The 27,292-nt window shown below is 48.5% G+C and overlaps 8 protein-coding genes across 8 annotated transcripts; 4 read left to right on the top strand and 4 right to left on the bottom strand.

Moving 5' to 3' along the window:
* Positions 1–632: 632 nt before the first annotated feature.
* Positions 633–3,318, top strand: BDW43DRAFT_85220 (putative DNA repair protein). Its single transcript, XM_032050597.1, has 4 exons — positions 633–890; positions 947–1,215; positions 1,274–1,864; positions 1,914–3,318. Exons 1-4 carry the CDS (start codon positions 836–838, stop codon positions 2,934–2,936), a joined length of 1,938 nt encoding a protein of 645 aa, XP_031900549.1. The 5' UTR covers positions 633–835; the 3' UTR covers positions 2,937–3,318.
* BDW43DRAFT_319639 (urease Ure) lies at positions 3,123–6,178 on the bottom strand (the record flags this gene model as incomplete). Its single annotated transcript, XM_032048952.1, has 6 exons — positions 3,123–3,570; positions 3,629–3,688; positions 3,743–5,419; positions 5,476–5,880; positions 5,999–6,085; positions 6,158–6,178. 6 exons carry the CDS (start codon positions 6,176–6,178, stop codon positions 3,310–3,312), a joined length of 2,511 nt encoding a protein of 836 aa, XP_031900548.1. The 3' UTR covers positions 3,123–3,309.
* A 988-nt stretch (positions 6,179–7,166) lies between these two features.
* BDW43DRAFT_311054 (HMG-box domain-containing protein) lies at positions 7,167–8,230 on the bottom strand (the record flags this gene model as incomplete). The annotated part of the gene is made up of 2 exons (XM_032047108.1): positions 7,167–7,607; positions 7,670–8,230. 2 exons carry the CDS (start codon positions 8,228–8,230, stop codon positions 7,167–7,169), a joined length of 1,002 nt encoding a protein of 333 aa, XP_031900547.1.
* A 3,657-nt stretch (positions 8,231–11,887) lies between these two features.
* BDW43DRAFT_300223 (aryl-alcohol oxidase) lies at positions 11,888–13,706 on the bottom strand (the record flags this gene model as incomplete). The annotated part of the gene is made up of 6 exons (XM_032044857.1): positions 11,888–12,243; positions 12,322–12,398; positions 12,492–12,598; positions 12,658–12,903; positions 13,009–13,033; positions 13,090–13,706. 6 exons carry the CDS (start codon positions 13,704–13,706, stop codon positions 11,888–11,890), a joined length of 1,428 nt encoding a protein of 475 aa, XP_031900546.1.
* Positions 13,707–14,864: 1,158 nt separating this feature from the next.
* On the bottom strand, positions 14,865–16,519 carry BDW43DRAFT_319638 (MFS general substrate transporter; the record flags this gene model as incomplete). The annotated part of the gene is made up of 6 exons (XM_032048951.1): positions 14,865–15,147; positions 15,186–15,626; positions 15,687–15,827; positions 15,887–16,205; positions 16,283–16,336; positions 16,396–16,519. 6 exons carry the CDS (start codon positions 16,517–16,519, stop codon positions 14,865–14,867), a joined length of 1,362 nt encoding a protein of 453 aa, XP_031900545.1.
* Positions 16,520–17,147: 628 nt separating this feature from the next.
* On the top strand, positions 17,148–18,761 carry BDW43DRAFT_275947 (class I SAM-dependent methyltransferase). The gene is made up of 3 exons (XM_032041907.1): positions 17,148–17,364; positions 17,413–17,659; positions 17,729–18,761. Exons 2-3 carry the CDS (start codon positions 17,580–17,582, stop codon positions 18,564–18,566), a joined length of 918 nt encoding a protein of 305 aa, XP_031900544.1. The 5' UTR covers positions 17,148–17,364; positions 17,413–17,579; the 3' UTR covers positions 18,567–18,761.
* Positions 18,762–20,174: 1,413 nt separating this feature from the next.
* BDW43DRAFT_311049 (uncharacterized protein) lies at positions 20,175–21,729 on the top strand (the record flags this gene model as incomplete). The annotated part of the gene is made up of 4 exons (XM_032047107.1): positions 20,175–20,665; positions 20,732–20,987; positions 21,048–21,500; positions 21,562–21,729. The coding sequence occupies 4 exons, from the start codon at positions 20,175–20,177 to the stop codon at positions 21,727–21,729; spliced, it is 1,368 nt and encodes a 455-aa protein (XP_031900543.1).
* Positions 21,730–25,078: 3,349 nt separating this feature from the next.
* On the top strand, positions 25,079–27,060 carry BDW43DRAFT_85091 (serine carboxypeptidase S28-domain-containing protein). Its single transcript, XM_032050596.1, has 3 exons — positions 25,079–25,449; positions 25,516–25,730; positions 25,789–27,060. The coding sequence occupies exons 1-3, from the start codon at positions 25,231–25,233 to the stop codon at positions 27,041–27,043; spliced, it is 1,689 nt and encodes a 562-aa protein (XP_031900542.1). The 5' UTR covers positions 25,079–25,230; the 3' UTR covers positions 27,044–27,060.
* Positions 27,061–27,292: the final 232 nt, after the last annotated feature.

The following is a 27,292-nucleotide window of genomic DNA, read 5'->3' as shown; positions in this document are numbered from 1 at the left end:
AACAAGCGGTAAGATAGAAAATCTCCCAAGACTGCCTAAGAATTTTATTACCCCATTGGGGGACATTCCCGCACGTGTGTTATTACATGGCCCAATTCTCCTCCCGCCTTGACACCTTAGGACACACACCCTACCCTTATCATCTGCATCAGCTTCCTTATCGGAAGATTCCCTCATTTTATCTACATACAACTAGTATAATGAATACTTTTATACTTTCGGAATACCCCCAATGTCGACCTTTGATGGAATAATTCAAGGTATTCCGTGAATATTTAAATCGCTCCAGTTCTAGAGACACTAATACTCGGGCAGAATTTCCCTACATTCAAAGTGAGCCAGCTACGTAAGAAGAGGAAAAAAAACCCAATCAACAGCGGCTAAGAGATAAAGTCGATTATTTCCGCAGGAATCCAGATCGACCTCCCCCACTGGCGGGCTTCCTCAGTCATGTCCATAGTGACCATCTCCAGGGTTTGGAGTCCTTCCGGGCTCCTTTCATCTACTGTTCGGCAGCTACTAGAGAGGTGCTGATCCAATGCCGCCCTATTCATACCATAAGTTAGTGTGCTAAACTCATTTTTAGCTGCTCTTGCGTATCGAGAAATATCCTCATCGCATGAATTTCAGCAAAGGGATCCTGGAATCTCGAAGGCTGCATTACAAACATTTATCCAAACTTCTGGTCATTCGTCTCCCATAGCTAGTTTCCTTCAACCCTACTAACCTAACATAGCGGCCAATTCCTCTAAACACGCCGACGCAAATCGAACTTACCCCTCGGCTTTCTATCAGAGTCACCCTTCTGGATGCTAATCACTGTACAGGTGCAGTGATGTTCCTCATCGAAGGTCATGGAAAATCTATCCTCTACACCGGCGATATTCGTGGTACGTGAATTTATACGGCGCTCTACTCAATGAATCCCAGCTCTGACAAAGGACAGCGGAAACTTGGTGGGTTAACAGCCTTGTCCGGCATCCAGTGCTCATCCCCTACACACTGGGTAGTAAGCGATTGGACAAGATCTATCTCGATAGTACATTTGCCCGTCACTCGTCCGTATATCGTACATTCCCGTCTAAAGCAGACGGCCTGGCGGAGCTTTTGCAGAAAGTGGCCACCTACCCAGAGGGCACTACGTTCTACTTCCGGGCATGGACTTTTGGATATGAGGAAGTTTGGATGGCACTTTCCGCCGCACTCAACTCGAAGGTATACATCGCTTTTCCTTTTCTTTTTCACTTCCCATGATGCTAAGTTGATGAAATAGGTTCATGTGGATCGGTATCAACTGGGCCTATATAGGTCACTCGTTTCCGCTCAGACACTTGTCGGCGAAGCATCTGCTCTCTGTGGCTTTGAACTCGGGAATCGATTTGTTCCTGGCTGTCTGAGCGAAGACGAAGATTGTCGCATTCATAGCTGTGAACCAGGCGTACAGTGCTCAGCAATACCTTCAAAGAATCCCGTTTACATTGTCCCGATAGTTAGTCGAGCGAGAGATGGTTCGACACTACCCGAAGTTGGTGCTGGAGGTGGAATAGGCGATCTGTATCAAATTCATGAGCTCGAAATCCCAGACGAGTCTGTACTAGAACGGCTGGAGAAACTTTGTCTAGAGCGGATTTACGATCCCCAGACGCTCTCAGAAACGCGGGAGGCGCTCATCCAAGCTTTCAAGTCTAAGACCAAGGTACTCCCGCTTGATAGCTATGGGATGGAGGGTGATAAAGACATACCGCTGGAGAAACTAGTGAATATCCTCAGTCGGGGTCGTTTCTATGACAAAGGTTGGTCGGAGAACAACCAAGGGCCAGCAGGACCACGAGACAAGTCGGAAAATCAGCTTCCAAGAACCATTGTACGTGCTCCTGCATCAACTATGTCTGATACGCACTAACATACTGTAGCACTTTTCGTATTCGCGCCACTCATCCTATGCAGAATTGTGCGAGCTGGTCTCCGCATTCAAACCAAAAGACATATACCCTTGCACAGTGGACGCATTATCCTGGGACGAGGACGTCTCTATGCAGAGTCTCTTCGGACATCTTTGTTCCGGTACAGAGTTTGCCCACGACCAACACATGCGGGACATGCTAGATACGGACGATGAACTTCGTGGGAAGAAACGAACGCCCTACGAAGAATCCTTGTCACAATCAAGCCAACGATCATCCAGCAAGCTCGATAGTATACCCAGAGCTATAATGAATTTCACCAGCAACCCCGGAAATAGCACAGGTTCACAAAGAAGACACCTAGATCACCCAGAAACCCAGCCCAGCAGACCAACAACGTCGTCATCCCCACATTCGCCCTCAGAGAGAATCCACTTCCCACCATCCCCAGCAACTACCGGAGAAAGCAACCAAGCCGTCGGCGAACCACTTCCCATCCCAATATCAACCCGAGAGGCAGAACAAGCTAGACGGAACGAGATCCGCCAAGCGTGGCACTTCCTAAACAATGCTCGCTCTGCAGAAAATCCCTTCCACCTTGGATCCCTCCCCTCCTCATTGTCTACCGAAGAAGGGACATCGTGCCGCTTTATCGAGCATTCAGACGATGAAGCCAACATGGACGTAGATCTCACAGGCAACGATATCGAAGAGCCAGATCCAGCCCCCGATAGTCAACTCAGCCACGCGCTCTCTATTTCCTCCTCTGCCTTCGCTTCCCAAGAGCACCAATTAGAGCCAAGCAGCGATATAGGGTTTGACTGCACACTAGACGGCCAGGTTGTGGCTCGAGAACAGTCACAACCTTATGGTACTACCCAGACACCCAGTCTTCTAAAGCGAAGTAGCAGTTCATCTCGAGTACGGAGAGCGGCATATCGAGCTGCTAAGGCGGATAGTTATGAGGCTTGGGCGTCGATGGGACTTGTTTCTGCAGGTGATAATCATACGGAAGAGGAGATCGAGTTGTGATTTTATTAATACCTCGATTTAATCAAGACATGATCGCCAGCGTACTATATAAGCGCTTGATAATGTATACATATGATCGTAGGAGACGTTAAATTATTGATAAATAGAAAAAAACCCAAAAAGAAACAACACAATGGATATATCATGGCACATATTCATAACTCATTATACTATGCATACAGCTCCGAAATGCAAAGGAAATAACCAACCTATTACCCTAATCTATGCAGCGAGAAAGTTAAGAATGAAAATGTGCTAAACACACGAACGCATACAGGTTAGGTATCTCAACATGACTAGGAACCAAACGAAATCAGAGAAAGAGAAAAGAGAAAAAAATTGAAAAAGAAAAAGAAAAAGAAAAGCTTATAATCTAATAAACGAAAAAGTCTTGAGTAAGCGGTAAACTGGTCGCGGGTTGGGCATCGCAAAGCTGACCGTCCGCTTCGACAGTGTAGCTTTCTGGGTCTACTCGCATCTTGGGCATAACGTCATTGTATTTCATGTCAGGTTTGCCGATGTTGCGGCAGTTTTTGACGGCTTCGATACGCTTCTTGATTCCGTAGGACTGTACGATGCCGGCATCGATGGAGGCTTGTGAGACGAACATAATTGAGGTGCTAGGGACATAGGCCTGTGATATTAAGGTTAGGAAAGTTTCTAGGGTGGTGATAAAGATGATGGGAGCTTACTCCGAACATGGGACGCATGATGACCGGCTGGATGGTAGGGATGGAGCCATTTGGATCACCCTGGCCAGAAGATTAGTGTCTTCTAGATGTAAAGGGAAGAATATTTATACATACCATCTGCGCGGCCACAATCATTCCGCTCTTCATGATTTGGGCAGGCTTGGTTCCGAAAGAACTGGGATGCCAGATCACCAAATCGGCAATCTTGCCAACCTCCACGCTGCCAATCATGTGGGCCATGCCTTGGGCAATTGCAGGGTTGATGGTGTATTTACTGATATATCTCTTGACTCGGAAGTTGTCTGCACCTGTGCCTTCGTCCTCCTTCAGCGGGCCGCGTTGCTCCTTGTTCTTATGCGCTGTGTTCCATGTCCGTAGGATCACTTCACCGCATCGGCCCATGGCTTGGGAGTCTGAGGACATCATACTGATGGCTCCGAGATCATGGAGAACATCCTCGGCGGCGATAGTCTCGGCACGGATACGGCTCTCTGCAAACGCAACATCCTCGGCAATGTTCTTGGATAAGTGATGGCACACCATTAACATATCGAGATGTTCATCCAGAGTGTTCATTGTGAACGGACGAGTAGGGTTTGTGCTGCTGGGAAGCACGTTCGCATGCTCAACCACAGAGATAATGTCAGGAGCATGGCCACCGCCAGCCCCTTCGGTGTGATAGGTGTGAATCGTGCGGTTTTTGAAGGCCGCGATCGTTTGTTCCACAAAGCCAGATTCATTTAGAGTATCAGTGTGAATCATGCACTGCACATCGTATTTATCACACATATCCAGGCAAGTATCGATGGCTGCAGGAGTCGAGCCCCAGTCTTCATGCAACTTCAACCCCGCAGCTCCGGCCAGGATCTGCTCTTCAATGCTGAGTCCACCACTATCGTTTCCTTTACCAGTGATACCGACGTTGATGGGAAGGTGATCGCATGCTTGGATCATTTGGCGCATATGTGTAGGTCCTGGGGTGCAAGTGGTCGCGTTTGACCCTGTTGAAGGACCAGTTCCTCCTCCCAAGAATGTTGTGATTCCAGAAGCCACCGCTTCATCTACCTGTTGGGGACAGATGAAATGAATATGTGTGTCGAACCCTCCAGCGGTTATAATCTTGTTCTCACCAGCGACCACGTCTGTAGAGGCACCGATAACCATGTCTGGGTGTACTCCGTTCATAACATCGGGATTTCCAGCCTTGCCAATTCCAACAATTACACCGTTTTTGATGCCGATATCCGCTTTGTAGATACCGCTCCAGTCGATAATCAGCGCATTTGTGATGACTGTGTCCAAGCAGTGTTGGTGGGATTTCTCCGACGACTGCCCCATTCCTTCCCGAAGACTCTTGCCTCCGCCAAAGCTGCACTCATCACCGTACGATGTATAATCCTTCTCGACTCTGATCCACAAATTCGTCATTCCTAAACGAACCAAGTCGCCAGTGGTAGGCCCAAACATCCGGGCATAGGCCTCTCGGTCCATTGTGAACGCACTAACGAGCGCACTATCCACAGTGGGTTCAGCGATATGAGCGAACCCGTCGGCCTGCAGACGAAGCATGATGTCCTCCGCTCTACTAAGGTCAACCTTACCCGAGGCAATAAAATTACCTCCCTTGATAATCTGATTGCCGGCAATTTCAACAAGAGTCACGGTCTTGGTGTCTCCGGGCTCAAATCGTACGGATGTTCCGGCGGGAATGTCCAGGCGATAGCCATACGAACGAAGGCGATCAAAATGCAACTGGGGGTTCACTTCAATGAAATGGTAATGAGACCCAACCTACACATCCATGATATGAGTAGTGTTCGTTCAACAAGACAGTAACGAGCACCCACCTGGATCGGCCGATCGCCTTTGCTCATAACCTTGAGTCGGATTCTCCTCCGCCCCTCGTTCAATGTAATGCGTTCATTCTTGACGGGTATAATAGCTCCCGGCATCTTTTCCAGCTCGTAGTCATCCGGATCGGGATCAGGGAAGGCATCCGTGGGCGGTATCGGAAGGAAACTTCCATATAGTGCCTTCTCCAAGTCTCCTTCGTCGCTGCTAATGGGGTGGTGGACCGTTACGAGGTATGTGCCAGTAGGGAACGTGCCTTCAACTTGTAGTTCCACGAGTGTCGATACTACGGAGGGTAAAACATGACGGCGACCTAGCATAGTCTTACCGATGGACATGAGATCAGCCACCGAATAGAGGCCATCGCGGATCAGTTCCTGCAAGTTCGACGATATTAAGGCCTAAGCGAAGGTATTTTGCTGGTTAGTTGAAATTTGTAAGACACAAACAGTGAACCAGATAGGAAAAAAGAGATTAATTTTTCTTTGAGCCCACGAAAAGGTATTCAGAGTGACATACCGCTGCTTCTGCATGGTTGAGCCGCACACCACGTGCGAGACGCCGCTGGGCCAAAAATCCCAATTGCGAGATCGCAAGTTTATCGAGCTACCAAACAGACAGGATTAGTAAGTAAGTGGTATAGATCTCGATCTTCGAAAAATCCCTGTTCATACGCACCTCCTTGGGAATGAGGTGCATTCTGGCTGACAGTAGTCAGAAAGCGGAGCACAAGATTGCCTCTTGGCCTGCGAATCACCGACGCTGTGAGGAAGGCGATCGGGACTCGGTTGACCAATCAATGTTCGTCAAGTGGATGACACAGAGAAAAATAAGAAGAAAAAGTAATCGATTAGGAATATGATGGAGAGAAGGAAGCGCGAGATCAATTATCACGCTGATTGGATGTTTTAAGGTACAGTCTCTTTACAATGGCCTTCGCTGGAGGTTAAAAAAGCCGGGGCTTACACGAAGGGATTCCGGGGGAGGATTTTTATAAATGAAGCGCAACAAAGGCGAAGGCCGGATGTTGATGTGGGGTTTCGCCGAGATAAGCTGTCGGCATGCTGATAAGGGGCCCGTTCGGCCTATGGTTGGCCGTCGTCCATTGGATATTCAATCATCCATTGACTAACAGGTTTGCTGTGCCGGCTAACCGCCCGATCGTTCTGTTATGGTTCTTACCAGAACATACCCTTGGAACACCCCCAGGCTGGGCCCTGGCACAGCGAGTCTGTAACCCCCTTGCAGGTCTGGGGTACAAGGATTCTGCACTGGCGTTGGCCAGAGCACTCTCGGGGATCTTAGGAGTTCCCCAATACATCCTGATTATGACGCCACATCCATATCGTCTCATGACCTTGATTGAAACAGGAAGTAAGACAAACTTTCGATCAATCTGGAATTCCACGCAAACCTATATTCAAGTTTCCTTCCATTTTCTTTAAACTTGCGCTAAGATCAAAAAGATACACTGTTCCCTGGAGAGCAAAGCGAGACGTAAAGCAAAACCAAAGCACCGGGAAAGGACTCCAAACTACCCAGAAAGCACCCAATCAGTAAACGGCAGCTATGTTACAGGGAGCACTGGGTACGCTTCAATCCCCCAAAAAACACATGTATGCGCCGAATACCTGTACACCGCCCCCCCTTATACAACCCATTTTTCTAAGGCTCATATCCTACTGATTTACTCGTCCGCGCCGGCTTCACTCTTGCGCTTCTTCTTGGACCGCTTCTCGGCCGCAGTTGTCTTGCGGGTGGAAACGGGTGTCTCTTCCTGGGCCTTCTTTTCCCTTGCAGCAGGGGTGCGAGTCTTCTTCTTTTCGGGCGACGCCTTCTTGGTCTCCGCAGGAGAGGCGACTTCCTTGGCAGTCTTAGCAGCTTCACTGCGGCGACGCTTGCCGGCGCGGGGAGGGGTAGGCTCTCTGACTGGTTCCGGCGACTCCTCCCCTTCCTCCTCTTCCTCTTCTTCGTCAGACTCTTCGGCGGCAGTGGCCTCCGCGCGATCCGCCTCCTGTTGCAGCTGGTTGGCAGCCTTAACGTCATCACTGAATGGTAGACCAGCCTTGTAGGCCTTCATCTTCTCCTTGTAGACCGCGAGATTGTCGGCGTACATGTTCTTCCAGTGCTACGTAGGGCATTAGTATGATGTTACAGGCTGGGAGCCGACAAGGGGGAATCAACACTTACCTCCTTCTCCGGCTCTGGCATTTCAGCCCAGCGACGGGTCCCTTCGTCAGAGACATCCTTAGGCTTTGCACTATCCCCCAGCTCCGCCGCGATCTTGGAGCGGTTGTGCTGCATGAAAAGGAAGAAAGGAGTCAAGGCACGCTTAGGCGCATTGGGGTCCGGGGGAGCGCGCTTGCGTTTCTTCTTCTCGCCCATTTCAGACTTTGCGCCGGGGCTGGTAGCACGAGCGCCAACGCTAGCGCCCAGCAGATTACCCTCATAGAGGGAGTTGGTAATTCTAGTGACATTTGCAATATCCACCGTCGAACCACGGCTTAGCACAGTGTTGGCATGGTTGATATACGCCTCCGACAGCTTCGTGACAGCCGCCTGGAGATGCGCGATACTAACGATAACCTGCGAGTATGTTAGTTGAGCTTGGCTAGGCGGAACGGTCGCGACCGCGCGGACACCAAACGTGGCGGCGTTAACACAATCAGTGGCGCGGGCAAGAGATGTAATAAGATCTCGGAAAGGCAAGGATGGCTGCGTCGGACCAGGGGTGGAGGCGCGTCGGGCCATGATGGAGTAGCATGTGGGAAGGCAGAAAAACAGACAACAAGAACAAATGAGAGAAAAACAAAAATGGAGTTACGCGCAAAGGTAAGTCTTGGGTGGTGTGAATATACGCGCGAATATTTCCACGATAATGAGAGAGTGGCGTAGGGCCAGGACAGGCTAGAGAGGAGTAACCCTCAGGGCCGTTGTTTTTATGGACACGCGTGGGAGCGGATGATCAGGGAGAGAAGCACCGAGCGATGCGCCCGACTGGGTGCCCGGCGCGACCGGAGGGACAGTAAACAAGGGGGTCTTACACTATCGCGGGTTCTAGTGAAGTCGTCAATATTGACGGACACAGTGTCGTCTTTGCGCGACATGATGGAAGATGCAGTGAAACTCCACTGGGGGAGAATCCGTCAGATAATAATATTGGTGAGAAGAACGGAGGGAAGAAGGGAATAATGGGGGTTTCAGAAAGAAGAAGAGGGAAAGAAATTTTCGCTAGCGGGGTCGCGGTAGAGGGGGGAATAGGGTCTACTAAATAGTGGGCGCTGATGGGCACTGCTGAGTCGCTGTTTTCGGCTTAGGGGCCCTAGGGCAGTGGGCACGGGGAGTTCACTAGTGTGCTTCACGACCTTCAGAGTGTCCTGTTAAGCCCCGGCGGTCGCAGGGTGTTGGGCTTTCCCTTTAAGCGCCGGCCAACTCTCGGTTGCACTGCAGGCTGTCCCGTTCCCCCAGAAGACCTACTTATGTTCGGGTGCCGGGCGCCTACCCAAGGCTCCTTTTTTGCACCCTCCGTTTTACCCTTTGCCCCTCCCCTGAGGTCGCACATCAGAATACTGAAACCCACTAGTGCTGTGCCTACGACCAACGCACCTGGTTTGCAATGCACAACCCAACCTCTTTGTTTTTCTTTTCTCACCACCCTAAGGTTGGAGATTGCCTACCGTCTAATGTTTATACTTCACATTATGATTTATTTGGATACGAGATAAAGTAAAGCTACGAATCCTCTACCATATACTCTTTTTCCTTCTTTATTTACTTTCTTGCCCCCACCCACTCTCCGTCGCGTCCAGTGTAGTGACAGATAGAGAGTACTTTTGTTTTGCCCCTCTATTGCGACGGGGACTACAGAGCTACTGTGTGCTGTACCCCTCCCCGCCCGGAGATGATGCGCACCCGCCTGCATTTCTGCTGTCAGGAGCCTTTCCCTCACCACTCTAGCATATTGTTAAGAATTTCCGATATGTTTGCCAGAATCAAATTCCTTGGCCAAGCAGCAAACACATAGTGCGATAGCAATAGACACATAACTAAGAAAACCTAGGGAAAAGAAGATTTGATCAAACTTTAGACAGCAGTTTAAGCCCAAGGAAAACTGACCAAAAGGATCTGCCTGATTTGGAGGCATCTCAAGCGAGCGTAACTGACATTGCAATCCTGGAAGATATTGAATAAAATAAATAATTTAAAAACCAAATTAAACCGAATCGCATAGATATCGTGTCTGACTCCCTGTCTTCAGTTTCTTCAGATCAAGATCTATCTGGTCTATATCCTGGATAGAGTCGCTATCGGCGGCAGATGGCCTTGTCGGTTGAACAAATGGCGCAGAATAATCGCCACAATGCTTGTTGGCGGTCGCTAACAATGACATGACATAATGCCTAAGCGGGTGCGCGGGTCTCGACCCGTCGCTGCTTACTCTTCGTGGGCTCTAACTAGTTAACCATTTCCCCCCACCCCCAATCAAATGGCGGTCTAACCCCCTCTCCTTCCATGTCCCGAACCTTTTTGCTTGCTCAGTGTGGTTTGATCTGCTGTTTCTTTGTGCGAATCCGTCTATCTTCCATCTCTTTATATTTCTAAACCCTTCTCTTTATTCTTGACGTGAATAGGCTCAACATATGCTCGTTAATCTCCAGTACCTACACCGTTGCCCGTTGACCCCTTTCTAGCGTAGCTTCAATAATCATTCATGACTAGATATGTCCGATTATGAGCATCAATAGCTTAATCCAGTAGTAGTGTGTAGGCTTAGGTTTGTCCGGTGATTTAAACAAAGCATTTGAGCTTGACAAGTACTTAGACAGAATCTAACTCACTAAGAGACTTTTTGTTACCCTGTTCGAAAAAGCATGCACGAAGATTGGGTAGACCAGTTTCAATATAGCTTTCATCTATTTCATACTCAAAGATTGGTCTATGTAGCCCTTATATATCATACAATCGGTCCCAATGCTCCTGAAGTAGTACCAAGCATCACATAACTAGTACCAAAGCACCACCACATCTAAAGCAGTTGGATACCCTGTCCAATTTGAACCGGGGGTAACCCCCAGTAAATAGAATTGTCTGATAATATCGCAAATAAACGCTCCTTACTTGACCACAACCATAGGATTTTACAATAAATCTTCACTATAGCCATCTCAGGACAAGCTGCACCGGCAATGGTATGGGTTGACACCTCGAATGTCCGCATCATTCTGGAAAGACCATGATCCAGTGGCGCGGGTGTTATACAATAGAATCACGCTTTGATCAATTATAATGAGAAGCTAAGAAGAAACTGTACTACTTTCTTTTGTAGTACAGTTCCCCAGCAATTCATCCACCTTGTATTGGTCAAAGGAGTCCACTAGAAATCCAGTTATATTTTCCAAACATCCTCCATCTTACACACACACACACACACACACAGACAACTGCCCGGTCCCTGCGTACTACCAACCCGGCTTCACTCACCACGATCTTCTACTATAGCAACAAGCTACTTACAAACCATACCTTGACCCCCAGACAGCTCCATGTTCACACCAGGACCGGCTATGACCGACAAGCAGGCTTATATACACTGTCTCCAGTTAATATTAGTTTTTCCATTGTTCGAAAGGCTAAATCCAAGGAACCATCACAAACCAACATTTAAGGTTATGTACGCCCAGTCAATTATTTTACGTAAGGGGCATATATTCTATAGGCCATTGCAAGCCAAGTGCTGGGTAAATGTGGCGTTTGTTAACTTACGAGGGCTTCCTGTCAAAAATTTGGAGAACAGCTCATAGCTCTGAAACATGAATTATATGATTGCCAGTTATTGGGAATAATCCTACTATATGATGGCTCGTTGGCTTTTCTAGGGTTATCATATGCTGGAAACCTAGGAAAGTAACTTTAAAACTAGATCCCCACAACCAAAGTGTACGACCTACGTCCAGGTTAAATCGATCAAGGGAGACGTTATAGTAGCCTTGGCAGTAAGCCTTATGGGGCTTCCAGGGTCAGGTAGCTTGGCTACAGGCTATGAGCGATCATCTCTGATCGCTACCGTGGTGATAGATAAAAATTGAAAGTGTACCATATAGCACGTTAGGAGGCCAGCTAGAAATAAGTAGCCGCTGAAAAAGTGTTCTCAACACTAATAGTAGGGCAAAAGATTGCTTTCAATGTGCTCCATACAATGTAGATTTAAATACCTTGTTTTTCAAGTGTTAGCCGAAACCGGTTTCCAGCTTGGAACCATGGGAAAGCCATGACTCGGCGGATCGGTTCGGGCCGTCGGACTATAGTCCTTTCTCGTCGGGGACAAAAGCCAGGGTCTATTCAATATTCACCTGAAAATGTATGTGTTGGTGTGAGAGCGGTCTAGTTGATCTACGGCTTGTGCAAACTTCATTCCTCCTTTTTGTAATTCGCAGGCCAAATCCCATTCTTCCCAGGACACAGAATCCCCTTTGGATCGAGAGCATTCTTCAACTTCTCGTTCAGCTTCATCTGCGCATTACTGTTGAAGTTGTACGTCTCCGCGATCTGGTCCATCAGGGCGAGATGAGCCCGGTATTCACCCCATCCGCGGTTTGCCGCCTCGGCGATCAAAACCTTAATGAGTTCATAGGCGCGACGTCTAGAATCCGGGTCCTTTCGATCGAACAGAATGCACACGATATGGTGCATTTCGCGGACCCCGACGAGAAATGCGCCAATGAAGTCGAATCCATACTCTTCGCTTAAGCGGCGGGGAGATCGTACTGCGCTTTGGCGCCGGGGCCGGTTACTTCAGCGATCGGAGCGAAGAACAAATGCCCGCCGTTGGGGAGCCAGTCTACCCATCGAAGCTCGGTGATGGAGGGGATTCCCTGGAACGTATTGTTTCGGATTTGTAGCGCTACATCGTTGTGGCGGTCTTCGGGGAAATAGAACTTGGCACCCGAGATCTTGCTAAAGGAGGCTTTGATGACGGACCAGAGAGCGTCGCGAACGGCCGGTGGGCCCGTACATTGCTCCGTAGAGGTTCCAGCGACCGATGCCGAGCTTTTTGGCAATCTCATCTAGTTCAAATTCGGTTAAGGGCTTGTCGGAATCTGTGTAATCGCTGCGGTGGCCCTGGAGACTGTAAGAAAGCCAAAAAAAAAAAAGGCAGGTTGATAGTTCAATGTACATACCTCGAGGGCGGCGCTGACCAGAACATTATCCAGCTTTGGAACGTTCTGAATTACAAAGGAGATCCTCAACGGCCGGAGTATCTCCACAATCTGATCCAAATCATCGTCCCTCGGGAAGATGATCATGTAGGCCTGATAACCGCCAGGATTAGGCATAAGCCAGACCCCCATCTTAACAACGACCCCGAGCGATGACTGCGAAAAGGTACCATCATTGTGTGAGCCGAAACCATAATTGAATAGTTGCTAGCTTTCATTTGGCTCTTGTTCATGTGCCGGCTTGCTCTTATCTGCTTTAGGGTTTGGCAAAGCGCCCATTCCTGTGCGGAGGAGCGAACCATCAGGCATGACGACTTCCAGTCCGCAATGCATCATCCTGTTCAATGCCCCCATTAGTCCATGTCTCCCGGAATAACGGTCGCAGCGACTCACCAATGATCCCCATATGGCGTATACCCAACACCTCTTTCGAGAGTATTCCCAATAACAGAACCGCCTCCCAGATCAGGCACATCCGCCCACACCTTATCCCGCAAATTATGCTTGACTAAATACTCATGTAGTTCGAAGTAGGAGACGCCAGGCTCGACCAATGCATACGCATTCTCAGTATCTACTTTTACCACTCTATTCATGTGCCTGCCCATATCGATGCCGATACTGCCAGGTACTCTCGGGGCTGCCCCTCCATAGACAACATTCCTGCCCTTGGAAAACGGCCAGACGGGAATCTCAAACTCGTTGGCCAACTTCATGATCTCTTGGACATCGGCAACAGTCCTCGGTGCGACAACTGCGGATGATACGAAATGCGTCTTCTCCAGGACATGGAACATATCATGGGCCTTGGAGGGGTTCATGTATTCTTCCTGGGCAATGTCATCGTAGATGTCGATGACTTGAACATTCGCTTCATCTATGACACTCGCTGCGCAGGAAAGGAAGGCCTTGAATTTGGGGAGGTCGGTGTTTGGGGGGAGGACGAAAGGCTCATCAGCAGCTCTGGAGGCACAACTATGCAAGCCGAGCTGTAAGTCGAGGCATACCATGATGGACGTTGGGTGTCGATTGTGGGTGTAAATACTGAACGAATCAAATGACTGTTGAAAAATGCTGTACTTTCTGGGCTCAGGGCATTATATGTACTCGCACTCATAGCCAAGCGAGCACTATCCATACCCCCGAAACAGGTCCAGCCCATAACGTAAGGAAGGTATAGATTACAGGATACCCCAAGTCAAATCAGGCCTCATCTCTACCCTTGAACAATTAGAATTATCTTAAAAACGGTTGTCATACCAAGTCGTTTAGCCTGCAGTGGCGAACCCGGGTAATCTCCGTCTAGATTTAGATTTCCAGTCAAGGTCACACGATATCCAAACCGCCATACAGCCACCGAGCATCGGCATCACCGCTAGCGGCCTGTATTCAAACCCATTACCATGCCTACCCTACTTAAAACCAACATAACCAAATACCATCACCATACCCGGAAGATGCGGAGGGATCAAAAAGAACAACCCCAAAGAAACCTAGCGCTTTGCAAAGCCTGGCACCAGAACCCATCACGAGTCCCCAGGTTTATCGAGTACTATAGCCCAGTCTCACCTACTAAGCTAACAGTACTAGTCCGTGCAGTAGCCTCTTAATCCCTGCAATGCAACCAACCGAACCAAACTCGCAAATCAAAGCCCCTCAATTCCGAATCCCGAAACAGCCTTATTCTAGATCATCCATAGTATGTAACTTAGGTAATGTCCTGCAGAAGCTTTAAAACGCAACGTTCAGAGTTATCTTAATCCCCGATCCCAGTCCCCGCCAATCACACATTCCTTTTATGTTATGCAGTGCTCGCCTGACACTGCGCCCACGCGCTGGACTCTCTCTCTTTACCCGAGCTTGGTGTGCTGTAACGTCTTGGCTCGTTTCAATTGAATGTCACACCTCGGCTCGGTTCTGCAGATTACTGGTTGGCAGGGGGGCTAGCCGGGTATTCCGTGAAGAAATACCGTGACGTTTTAAACAGGGCTACGGATTGTTCTGACCAACAAGACTGTCTTCGGTGCTTGGGGAAATTCAATGGATTAAGATTAGTGCAGGATTTTGTATCTTTAGTAAAATAGATGATAGCCAGTTATCGTTCACAGGATATAGTGCGCTAGGCAGTAATATGCCCCAGAATAGCAAGAGAAAGCGAGCTCTATACGTTACTCTGCCATTTCGGTCTCCTCCCAGCCCTCGCGATTATCCTTCGGGATGCGAATGAAGCAGGCAACCATAATCAGTGAGGCAGCGCCCAGACCCACTGCCAGATATGCAGCACAGTGGTAGCCTTTCAGGAGATTCTTTCCACCATCGAAGGTGTTCACCTCGACCGTGCTTGCGAATCCGAGCCCAGTACTCATACCATAGCTGAGTAGGGTGCCCACCAAAGATCCAGCGACGCCTTGGTGTTTCATCGGGACTGTGTTGCTAGCGATGATCTGTGCACTTTTACGATCAAGTCGATTGTGAAAGCGGGCAGAAACATAGCGGGGAATGCCATGGCCCAGTAGGCCAGTTTCTCTGGGATGGTGGCGAGGAGGATATTAATGGTTGTCATAGCCAGACAACCCAGGCCAATGATGACTTGTGTGGGAACTCGGGGAACTAGCCAGGCGGCTAGAAAGGCTACCATGCATCCGACAATTGTCAACGGTAAGTACTGGACACCCACCCGAATGAGGTTGTCCCCACGGATGGTGATCATATAGATGTTCATGTACCAGAAGTATATACCCAGACCCATGAATGAGAAGAAGGTTGTAAGAACGAGGGGACCAAACGAAGGCGCTTTCCAGATATTAAATGGTAAAATTGGTTCCTTGGCGACTTTCATTTCCCAGTAGGAGAAGGCCGCGAAGTGAAGGACCGAAACGATGAGAAGGGTAATTTCGTAAGGACTCTTCCACCCCACGAGAGGTGCCTGGCTGCCCATACAGTTAGTCATGTTTTCCCCCGTAAAGTGTTGCTCACACAGGACCACTCACTTCCAGACAAAGTTGAACAAGATGAGGCCACCAACGCCAAGGTAGGCTCCAATCCAGTCCACATCACCATTTGGATCAACGGGATCATCCGGCGGAACAGCGACAATGGCGGTGCCGTAGACCACAAACCCCAGCAAACCCCTGTAAAAAGAGAGAGGTCAGCAATAAAAATTAAAATTGCGGAAGGATCCCGCACTTACAGCATGAAGAATAGCCACTTCCACTCCGACAGCTGAACGATGACTGCAGAAACAAGTGAGCCACCTGCGGCACCGACAGGCGCCATGGCGCTGAAGAGAGCGAAGCCAAGGTTCCGCTTTTTGCCTGGTGGAAATGTAATCCCGAGAAGGGCGACAATATTCGGGATCATCAATACTCCTCCAATTCCACAGAGACCTCTCATGAAGCACATGGAGACTAGGTTATTGGCAAATCCCCCGCATAAGGCCCACAAGACCCACCAAACACACCCAGCTGCGAAAATATTCTTGTGGCCATATACTGCCCCAAGACGACCGCCTAATGCGAGTAGAAGATTGCGCCAAGATTAGTCGGGTAATCTTTTCTCTTCTCCAAGCTTACACGAGCGCACTTACCAATAAGGATAAATGCTCCCTGCGTGAGAGGGTAGACGCCACGATTCAAACCGACTGAATATGAGTTACGCCTAGAGACTCTCCAATAGCAAGGCCTGAGTTCATTCCTGCACCTAGTGGAATCATTTGAACAAGCTGAGCCAATGTGATGAAAATCATGAACAGGTTCTCGCGCAGAGCACTCGGGGTAGCAACGGCATTTGCATTAGCGTCAAGGTAGATAGCCTCGTTGGGCATTGTGGAGGTGACTTCCTTGCTCTTGTCATGGCTGTTCTATCAGGCCACTCTGGGGAGACTTGACCTCTGGTTCAATACCGGAGGAGTCGATGGTCATGCGTGAGGTGGTATAGGGCATTGAAACTGCGTATATAAAAGGGACCGAAGGGGAGATGGGAAAGAAGGCAACAAGAGGAGGCACTTGTGTTTTTGCTTGAATTTGCAAAATACAGCCGGTCAGACGGACAATTTAACCTTCCCTTGAATGTAACAGAACGAGGATAGACATCCTTCCGACATAGCTGGCAAAAAATGCCACGATGACAAATAGATTTCGAAATGGGTGAAAAGGGATATCTTTGTGACACGAATATCATACGAGGGGAGAGAGATTTGGCTATGAAAGAGGCAAAACCATGGATCTAGAAGCCATGCAATCTTTGTTTAGTTGGTTCCACATGTTGATCTGCCGTCGGGAAATTCCCCCCATTTCTTCCTCCCCGGGGTTTCCTCCCCGAGCAGTCACTCTTGCTTTGGTTTAGCTTTGACTCCTATGGCCAATCAATGGCGACACGGGGCCAATTTAAGGTAGCCAAGCAGGTATTATTAATAAAAATCAGGCCAACTTTTCGCATGCAAAGTTGACCCTGCCATTCACCAGAATTAATACATGACTTCAGTTGAGCTCCAGCTGCGAAGGCCTACTCCTACTTTGGCTTAGCGTGCTGCTGAAGACCCTCCCGAGAAAACCCCAGAATTGAATTGAACCATACCTAATTATCGTTTAGATACAGGCCACCACGAGTTCTACCAACCCTCAGTGACTGCTTACTGCTACAGAAGGGCAAATCTCGTATCCAGAGGCTGTAAGCTGTGAGCTTGTCCTAGTCATTATTGTTCCCTGACTGTTGCAGTTGCTTTCACAGATCATACACACACCTATCATCTATGACGCTTGGGCTCAACTGCAAAGATGGTTCCCACACCGTTGGAAAATTATGTATATCAGACACTCCCTTCGAAACACATTGAGAGTGGCGTCTGCTCTATTACACCCTTTTCATTGTGACACTAGCCAAGCATGGCAGCAGAAACAGCAGTACTCCCTCCTACTGAACGACAATACCACAGTACATCTTCCCCATATGTGCTCCCAAACGAGTAAGCACTACCCATCCAGTCACATCTCTGATATCTCAGATAAAATAGCTTACATCCCGTCTTACCTAGTGCCGTCGAGCAAGACCGACTCGACGCCCAAGCGGCCGCGATCGTCAAAATGATCGGAGGGGCACCTTTCCTGGCACCCATCCAGTCCATGACGGGCATCTCCAAGGCTGTAGACGTCGGATGTGGCACCAGCATTGCGACCATCCAAATGGCCAAGATATTCCCTTCCGCGAAAGTCTACAGACTTGATCTATCGCCCGTCCCAGAGGACGTGCGAAAACTTGCCCCAGCAAACACCAGCTGGGCAATGGGAAACATCCTTGAAGTAGATCATAACCAATCCACGAGCAATGTAATGAACCGCGAGATTTTCACACCAAGTGAATTAGACTATATTTTCGGGAAGATGCTCTTCCTAGGGATCAATGACTGGAGCCGGTATTTCACGACAGCTGCCGAGGCACTCCGCCCCGGTGGAATCATCGAACATCAAGACTTGGACTGGAAGTTTTACCGTTTTTGGACGTCGGAATGTCTCAGCGATGGATGGGAGTGGCATCGGGCTGTTGTGGCTGGCACTGAGCATGCAGGTTTGTCTACGCGTGCCGGATCTGATGCAGCGAAATTCATGCGGGATGCTGGGTTGGAGGTTCTGAGTATCCAAACTTTTGAGTTTTCTTTTGTGCCATCTAGCAAAACGCCGGAGAGTCAGGCTATGAGGAGGTATGTTCAGGCGAAGCTAATTCCGAATTATCCGGAACTACTTCGTAAGATGCTTGGGGCTCGGGGGATCGTGGGTGACAAGCTGGAGGAATTGGCTAAAGATTGCCTTAGGGATCTTTCCTCTGAGCCGGGTGTGCACCAGAAGTATACGGTCACTATTGCGAGGAAGCTTTAGAATACTTTCTCCAGGTTTTCAGAAAAGACAGCCAAATATGACCTGAGAATTTTCCTCTATAGTCAGATACATGGCACATACTGAATTTTGCAATAGAGGCATTGATTTCAAAGCCCTAACTTTGGTTAACTCTCTAATTTCCCGATTCTGTATTCTTAGGCCTCAATCATTTCAAAATAGCCAGAAAGAACTTTTGAGCTACATCCCTACGATACAACCCAACCTCCAACACCAGTCCCTCTGCCTAGGAACCCATCTACGCGGCAAGAGCATGTATCCAAATCCCGAAATACAGCCACGTGTAGTCATGGATGCAGCGAGACTGAGGCCCGAGCAATCAGTAATAGCCATCCCTCATCATCCAAGAGAGTCTCACATATACTCAGATCGGGGACGCCGAACAACCATTGCAATAGGGCAGATTGCGCAATCTGTGGGTATCGAATTTAAGCCTCAACTTCGGAAGGACCGATGTAGAGTAACAATGACAGCGTAGTAGCATCAGCGAACCAGTGCCCGCGGCCCAATGGAGGAGTCATAAGTTGAACATGCGAGGAGGTTTCCTTCAAGAGTGGGGACGTGAGTGGTATTGCGTCGTCTAGTACCGTGAGGAGGACTAAGCGCTAAGGTATGCATATTTTGCAGAAAGCCTCGTGTGCGCGGCGGTTGGAATCGGAATTGACGAGCCTATAGACGATACCGGGGCCTCTGTGGATGGGGTACTATTTGCATCTGCATAGAGAGACTCGTATACGTAGAGTCAAGTTGTCAAACTGACCCATTCGAGTAGAGCGATTGTTTAACGGCCGACCAGCCACAGTATTCTTGGCTCAGATCTGTCATACGACGGTTACCATTGAGTTATAAAGAACATTCCACGACAGGCACACCGCAGGTCATGCAGGCCAATCAGATAGTCAAACTCGGCCCATGTCAGGAAAATGATCACTTTTTATTTAAAGCCGGGATGCCTAACGCCACTACCCCGACTGTTCTGCACCTTGGATATTGCACAGCTGAATTGGATGCATCATGCAGCTTGGAGTAAGATTAGCGAGACAGGAAATTTATCTACTCCCAGTATATCTAAGCGAGACTGTGTTTAATTATGAGGGTGCAATCTATCCAGACCAATCGTAGTGGCTCACCCAATTGCCCTTCTTGATGAATAGGATTCTTGCCCTGATTGCGGAGATGAAAGCTTCCGGATAGACGCATGCTTTGTGAATAGATACCAATATAGCCTACAAGGTACAAGGTCTGTCGATGTATCTAAACCTCCTTGGCTTTATGAATTGCCGTGCCTCGCAGCCGGAGGAGCAGAAGACTGCCATACAGCCAAGAGTAAACTGGGTGGCCAAGACATTATAGGCAACAAATGGAGTCAGAGCCCTAAACCTAGTGGCTGAGATCATTTCAGGCCAGTAAAGTCGTTTGTTGGTCTCCGTGTTTCCAGTGGGTTTGGTGGAAGTTTCTATACACAGAAGTATATGAGGGCTTTGCCATAACCTTTTTAAGAAGTGCAAGGAGTCGGTGCTTTTGACGGCCCTTCCACTAGGACTTGTACATTATACTTTATAGCAGTGCCTCCATACTACATCTTGCACAATGTTTCTCTTTCTTCTTCCCCTTTCATTTTTAATCGCTCTCATCATCGTTGTAACTTGGAGACAGCACCCAAAGCGACTTAGGGTTGATGCATCGGCCTGGCAAATCCAATGCCTAAGACTGATGAAAGAGCAAGGTCGCTATGGAATAGCATCACTACTATCAGACTTGATTGACAATGACGGTGCGGGTGCTTGGCCCCCCAAAACAAATTACGAGACCTGGCCAGAGTCCTTGCAGCCCTATAAAGAGATCTATCACGAGCTCGCTCCCAGCCTGCCTTCAGCACAGCCTTCGCTGGAAGATGATGTAAATCAGGAAAAGCGCAACAGATATCGATCCCGCATGAGGAAGCTCCTCACCGAACGAATTGATATTGTCGGTGTCGAGAAGCTCCTGATCGCCGCTGAAGCAGGAAATTGGGATGTATTCCCCCGTGACACTTACAATGCCTTCTACTGCTGCATTGCAGTTTGTCGTCACGCTTACAGGTATATAAATCTCCCCAGTAGTTCTCATTGTTAAACTCTTTATGCATTCTCTAACACTTATTCTAGATGGGCAACAATTCCCGTAGTCAAGGTCGCTCAGACTGAGAAGATTGTTGAGTTTCCTCCGGAACTGGAAGTGCCTTGGCCTTATCTCCAACGCGCCTTCGGGGTGGAGGCTGATAGTGGGAATAATACGGCGAATGTACTGCACAATTTTGACGAGCAAGGAGAACGAGTCTTCAAGATCAATATTGGGATGTCCGAGAAGATCAAGTCATCCGAAGATGCCTTTTTCCGTCTTTTCTATGATCTCGAAGTCCTGGTAAGAGCAGCAGCATCCTATGAGCAAAGAGCGTTCACAAATTCTGACTATCCGTTTCAGGCCCTACCTATCTATTATGACATGGTCCGCGCCATCATATGCTTTGAAGAAAAGGGCAATATATCATGCTTGACACATCTCCAAAACATCACCTTCCGACTACGTCACCTCCTCAAGATCTTCTACGACGGGCTCACCGCATCTCGCGTTTCCCGGGAAGTATGGCTAAGCTATATCCAGGGCTTCCAAGGCTGGGGTGTAGGGCGGATAATAAATGGGGAGTACGTCAAGGATGACGGACTATCGGGTAATCATGTTTTGATCTTCCAGGCACTTGATGCGTTCTTGGGACTGGATCAATACTTGAGCGACGAAAACATGGATCGATATATTCCTATTCGACAAAGAGATCTCTGTAGAGCCTTCAAGAAGTACTCGTTTCGTCATAAGTTGAAGGGGCCGATGGACTGCCAGATTGAGGATGAGTTTAAGAAGATGGTGAACCATATGAAGGTATGCATTTACATCCTTGCTCTACTTGTTCCTTTCTGCCGTATTGGCTGACAGCGGATAGTTATTTCGGACCGCTCACCGAACGCGAGTGATGCCATATCTTGAACAGCCAGCGCCGGAACGGCTTCTCATGACTGCCGGAAAATCAGTCCTTGAGGGACCGAACGCGAAATCAGCCCTGAAGGTCTTAGACGACATGTTGGTCACGCGATTAAAACAGACTGCCTAGCCAACATGCTGAGGGCCTTGAAGCTCATGGTGATGATGATGGTATTGTCAAGAAAGGAGGTCGGGCGTTAGCATAATACTATTTTGTACGTCTTCAAGAGATTGGAAATGTACGTTTCTATTCGTGTCTTCTTTTTCTTGAAAGACTTTTAGTTTTTCTTTCCCGTGGATACAGCCAATTTTTGTTCGCATGTAGATTAAATGGGGCCTCTGAATGTTGTTTTCTCAAGTACTTCAACAAATACCATCCTTGCTCCATTGAACAGTTATCTGGTGCTAAACCATAAACTTATTACTACATAAGCTTTATGAGGAAAAGATCTTATATGAAGATGAGTTGATGTTCACCCCATAGACTATCAGCAAGACACAATCGCCGTATCTGCCAATTTATTGAGATAGTAGTAGTAGAAGAAGTAGAAGAAGAAGCAGAAGAAGCAGAAGAAGCAGAAGAAGCAGCTGTATGAGTAGTACATACCTAGAATCAACTGGAAGATCAGCCATTCGCGCACCATACAAGATTACCTCATCCACTTAAGAAGCAGCCAAACAAACCGTTGAATAATCGCGTTGCCTTCCCAGAATTTGCTTGGTGTCCACCTCGTTAGTCAGGTGCTGGCCTCTAGATAACTGGGTTTCTCCCCCCCACCAATTCCTTCTCTTCCTTTTAGTCCTCTTTGCAAAATAGTTCTACAATAACTAACAACTACAGAATCGGACAACAAATAAGGTACACAGGATGAGTCTAGATGCACCAACAATGATTGAAATACAACACCGATATTCTATTTAGTCCCGATGATCGCATAATGAGCCATCTACCTCTTCAAGTCTGTCTGCCTTCATAAACACACTGCGGTTCTTATCTGGGGTACCTGCACAATAGGCATAATATACCATCGGATTTTACATTATACGCGGAACTACTTCAAGTCGTCTCAAAAGAGCTTCTCCAATATCTACCCAACCCACCAAAGAACCAAATTCATAACATTCCGGTGCAATACGTGCCATGGAGATCAGACGAAGCCCTGGACCACAAAATTGACACACTACTATCGGGTACTACAGCTGGATAAAGCCAACACCTCAGTGGGATTTATATTCTACATCAAGTTCCAAAAAGTTCTTGTACCAAGACGCGAACTTCTATAGTCATATCGCTACAAAACTATAGGATGACGACTATAAAGGCGCTTATAGCTTTGTTGTCATAGAATCTTGGTTACTATGTGCTAAGGGTTACCCACTTGAATGCTAACTTATGAGGGCCTGAATATCAGCCTGTCGATCTGGACGACACTATCCCAGCCCTAAGAGAGCTGCCGTCGCACATGGTGCATCGGAAAAGACTCCTAAACTACAGCAAAATATTCTGCAGCGAGATTTGTGCCCTTCTTCGGTCAAAAAGATGATAGAAAGGGAGCCATGCTGTCCAGGAAATAATCAATGCTCACTGGGATCCAGGTTCGGAAGACCAGTGGCCTTTAGATTTTGGAGGAATGGTCTCTATCGTGAATATTTTCAGGCAATCAACAGTTGCGTCAGCCGAAAGTCTGTATCCAATATCTGGCCGAGCCAATATCAGAGCCAAAAGTCTGGAAAGCGACCTCGCGGGGCAGCCTTGGCTTAGCACATAAGCAACAAGGTCCAACTTGGCAACCGCGCATAACCACTATTAGAATAATGTCAAGATGCCAAGGTAGATAGGCCTGTCACGATGGTATCGAGTACATCGTCAGCCATAAACCCTGTTGAACTATGAACTCAGCATAACCTGGCTACTCCTTGCCCAGTTGTTGAAAGCAAGTATCCAGCTACAGGCGCATATCCTCCTCCATTCTTTTCTATGGTATCAAATGGTAAGTCTCGAGATCCATGCCCTCCTCTATGAGCTCCCCCCACGTCGCCTTTAGCATGTCTACTATTGAGATTACCTGGTATACCATGCCATGGTAGAGAGGATGAATTATTGGGCCAATCCACTACATCAGGTATAGGATAACCGAACCATACCAGCGTACACTAGTATGTACATCCATCAATAGGAAAGCGCGTGGTGGATCCTAGGTGATACATGTTGCAAGACACAAAAGTAACCTCTGGTACTAAAAGCGCATTTCTTATGCGAGGAATCCCACGACTCCAGCGTACGGGAAACAACGATTATTCCGAGAATAACATTCCGGGGCAATTCACAGTCATTCTGCCTCCAATGTGGAAAAAAAAAAACACTGCCACATACCCAGCTAGCGAAAAGCTTTGCTAAGAGAAATTCAATCGAGGCTATGCATACTGTTATTTCATACTCGACTCAACTCACCTACATCCTCGTTCCTTAGACCGACATTTGCATTGTGGGGAACTGGAGAGGTTTATTTGGTGATTTGCTGAGAAATGGGCTCGCTCGGACTCCGTTTTTACCCCGAATATTGAGGAATACTTTTCCTCGGAATGCTGTGGAGAGACAATATTCGAATGGAAGTGCGATTGGGCAGCCCCGACTGCCAAGGCCTTAGTATACTGACTAGGGAGATGCACTCAACACTTGAGATGACTGTGAAAGTCAGCCTCGTGTACTGTCAGATTTAAAAATAAATCCAGCATGGCCCCCACGAGGTCCCTTGCCTCGAACTATCTTCCAGCAGGAGGGTGAGCACGAGTATGGAGGGACAGTTACATGCAACAAAACTGTCTTCATCCCGATAAGATTAACTTGAGAGTGATTTTGACCTAAAGAACCCGTGTCTTGGTGGTTTATATTAAAGCTAGCGGGATCCGACATAGTTAATTCCATAAACTCGCAAAACTAAGATAACAGCGTTGCACTTTCCGGTTGAACTTCCGCAGTTTTTACCCCAATTTGTCAAGGGATCTGCAGGTACTAGTATCGGACCCTGGAGGGCTGTCAGGCAGCAACAGCAACAACAACAACAACAACAACCAAATCTCTTGTCCGTCCTCCATACTCATACCTCCATTCAAGTTGGAAGAATGATTGGCCGCAGGCTATGCATGCAGTCAACCCTGCTAAGTCAAACAAATATTCAATGCGACAATTCTTCATCACAGCCTTGTGCATCCTTGAGGCTCAGATGTCTATTCGATCCTTTCAAACTCTTGTTCAACTAGTCATGGCCCGAGATTGCGCCCCACCAGGCAAGCAGATTCTTATCTATAACTGGTCGATTACTTAGGATGGCTGCAATAATCCGTCCCGCACGCTAGAAGACCAAGTCGTCCGGCTACGTGGGCCCAATATCAATATAAGCCTCTTACCAATCACTGTTCAGGTCATTTCACTTCCCTGCAGGGCCGTACCAGCCAAATCGACATGGAACTAGTGGCTCCCTCCGCTCTGAATGGAGGACTAGTAAAGAAAGCAGCATGGGTGGTGGCTTCTGCAGAGAAGCTATAAGTAAGGGACTGCCGCGCGGCGATATCTTGTAACCTGTGGATTCAAGAGCATTATAGCTAGTAAACGACGGGGTCCCAGTTCATTATGGTTTCCCTGAAGCAAACATTTTCCAAGGCCCTCCTCACCCTGCTGGTGGGCCAGTCTGCTGCCCTAAGCTTTTTCCCTTCCATCAGGGCCAACAGCCTGCAACTGGCCTCGGTACTAGGTATCGATGGTCACACCGCCAGGTTCAATCCGGAAAAGATTGCAGAGGCTGCTATTGCCCGCGGTCGAGGCTCAGAAGTCCCAGCCCAGCGGATATCAGTATGTCTCTCTCCCGGACAAAAATGATCCATCGATATGTGGTTATTATTAACACGGATCTCCTAGGTCCCGATTGACCACGATGATCCGTCTGTGGGATCCTACAAGAATCGCTACTGGGTTTCGACAGACTTTTATAAGCCCGGCGGTCCTATCTTCGTGCTGGATGGCGGCGAAGGCAACGCCTACAACCTAGCACAGGCGTTTCTGGGCGGATCCGACAATTTCTTCGCAGACTACCTGAAAGAATTTGGTGCGATTGGCCTTGTGTGGGAGCATCGGTGAGACCGTTTGATCCAGAAATTAATCCTGTGCTTAATTACTGACTATGGACTGAAGTTACTATGGCGAATCATTGCCCTTCCCTGTCAACACGAGCACGCCAAATGAGCATTTCGAGTACCTCACCAACCGCCAGGCGTTAGCCGATATTCCCTACTTCGCTGAGAAATTCAGCCTCAACGGGACCGACTTGAGCCCCAAGTCTGCCCCATGGGTCATGCTCGGTGGCTCGTACCCGGGCATGCGGGCGGCATTCACTCGCAATGAGTACCCGGACACCATCTTCGCTTCTTTCGCCATGTCCGCGCCAGTCGAGGCTCGGGTCAACATGACCATCTACTTCGAACAAGTCTACCGCGGCATGGTCGCGAACGGCTTCGGAGGCTGCGTCAAAGACCTACAAGCCATCAACGACTACATCGACAGCCAACTAGACAAGAATGGCCAGGCCGCAGACGACATCAAGCGTCTCTTCATCGGAAAAGAAGGCATCCACAACTCCAACGGCGACTTCACCGCCGCGCTGGGGAGCATCTACAACCTCTTCCAAAGCTACGGGGTAGAAGGCGGCAAAGGCAGTCTCTCCCAGCTCTGCAAGTACCTCGACAAAGACGCCAGCCCCAATGGTATAGCCCCAAAAATTGGGGCGGACAAGCTGACAGAAAAGTTCGCCGCTTGGCCCGAGCTACTCTTCCTGGTCAACATCTTCGGCAGCACCAATTGCAGAGGACAGGACAACACAACTGAGACATCCTGCGAACTAGGCCAGCGGTTCTCCGAACCCGACACCATCAGCTGGACCTGGCAGTACTGCACCGAATGGGGCTACCTCCAGGCCGACAATTTGGGTCCCCACTCCATGCTGTCTAAGTACCAATCCCTGGAGTACCAGCAATCCATCTGCTACCGGCAGTTCCCCGGCGCACGCAAGAGCGGCCTGATCCCCGCCCACCCAGAGGCCGACGAAACTAATGCCGAAACAGGCGGGTGGTCTATCCGACCCTCGAATGTCTTCTGGAGCGCTGGCGAGTTCGACCCCTGGCGTACGTTGACGCCGTTGTCGAACGAGACGTTCGCGCCCCAGGATGTGCATATCACCACGAATATCCCCAAGTGTGGCGTTGAGACCCCCGAGAACGTGCTCTTCGGCTATGTCATTCCTAACGCGGAGCATTGCTTTGATTTTGACTTGGGCTATAAGCCTGCTGACAAGTCGCGGAAGCTGTTCAGTCTCGCTCTGAAGAAGTGGCTCCCGTGCTGGCGGGCAGAGCATGCACCTAAGCAAGGCCAGGTACAGAGGAAGTGGATGTAGAAGGAGCTTCTTTGGCTCGGCGCGATTGTGCAGTCTAGATCTTCTTTTTTATTCTTCTATTGGCTTGAATATATATATAATGTGTGATGGTTAATAATGCATGAATGGTATAGGGTTCAAGAATCAACCATTGACTACGTTCTCTGAGTACGCATAGCACATAACTCAGAGTAGAATTTCATTCTGTCTAATGTCGTTCTCACAACTTTTGTATTCACAGTGGACCTTAAGTCCTCTTGTTCAGCCGTC

This window comes from Aspergillus alliaceus, assembly GCF_009176365.1.
Source record: "Aspergillus alliaceus strain CBS 536.65 unplaced genomic scaffold BDW43scaffold_21, whole genome shotgun sequence".
Classification (NCBI taxonomy): domain Eukaryota; kingdom Fungi; phylum Ascomycota; class Eurotiomycetes; order Eurotiales; family Aspergillaceae; genus Aspergillus; species Aspergillus alliaceus.
This window is presented reverse-complemented; position numbering and strand designations above follow the sequence as displayed.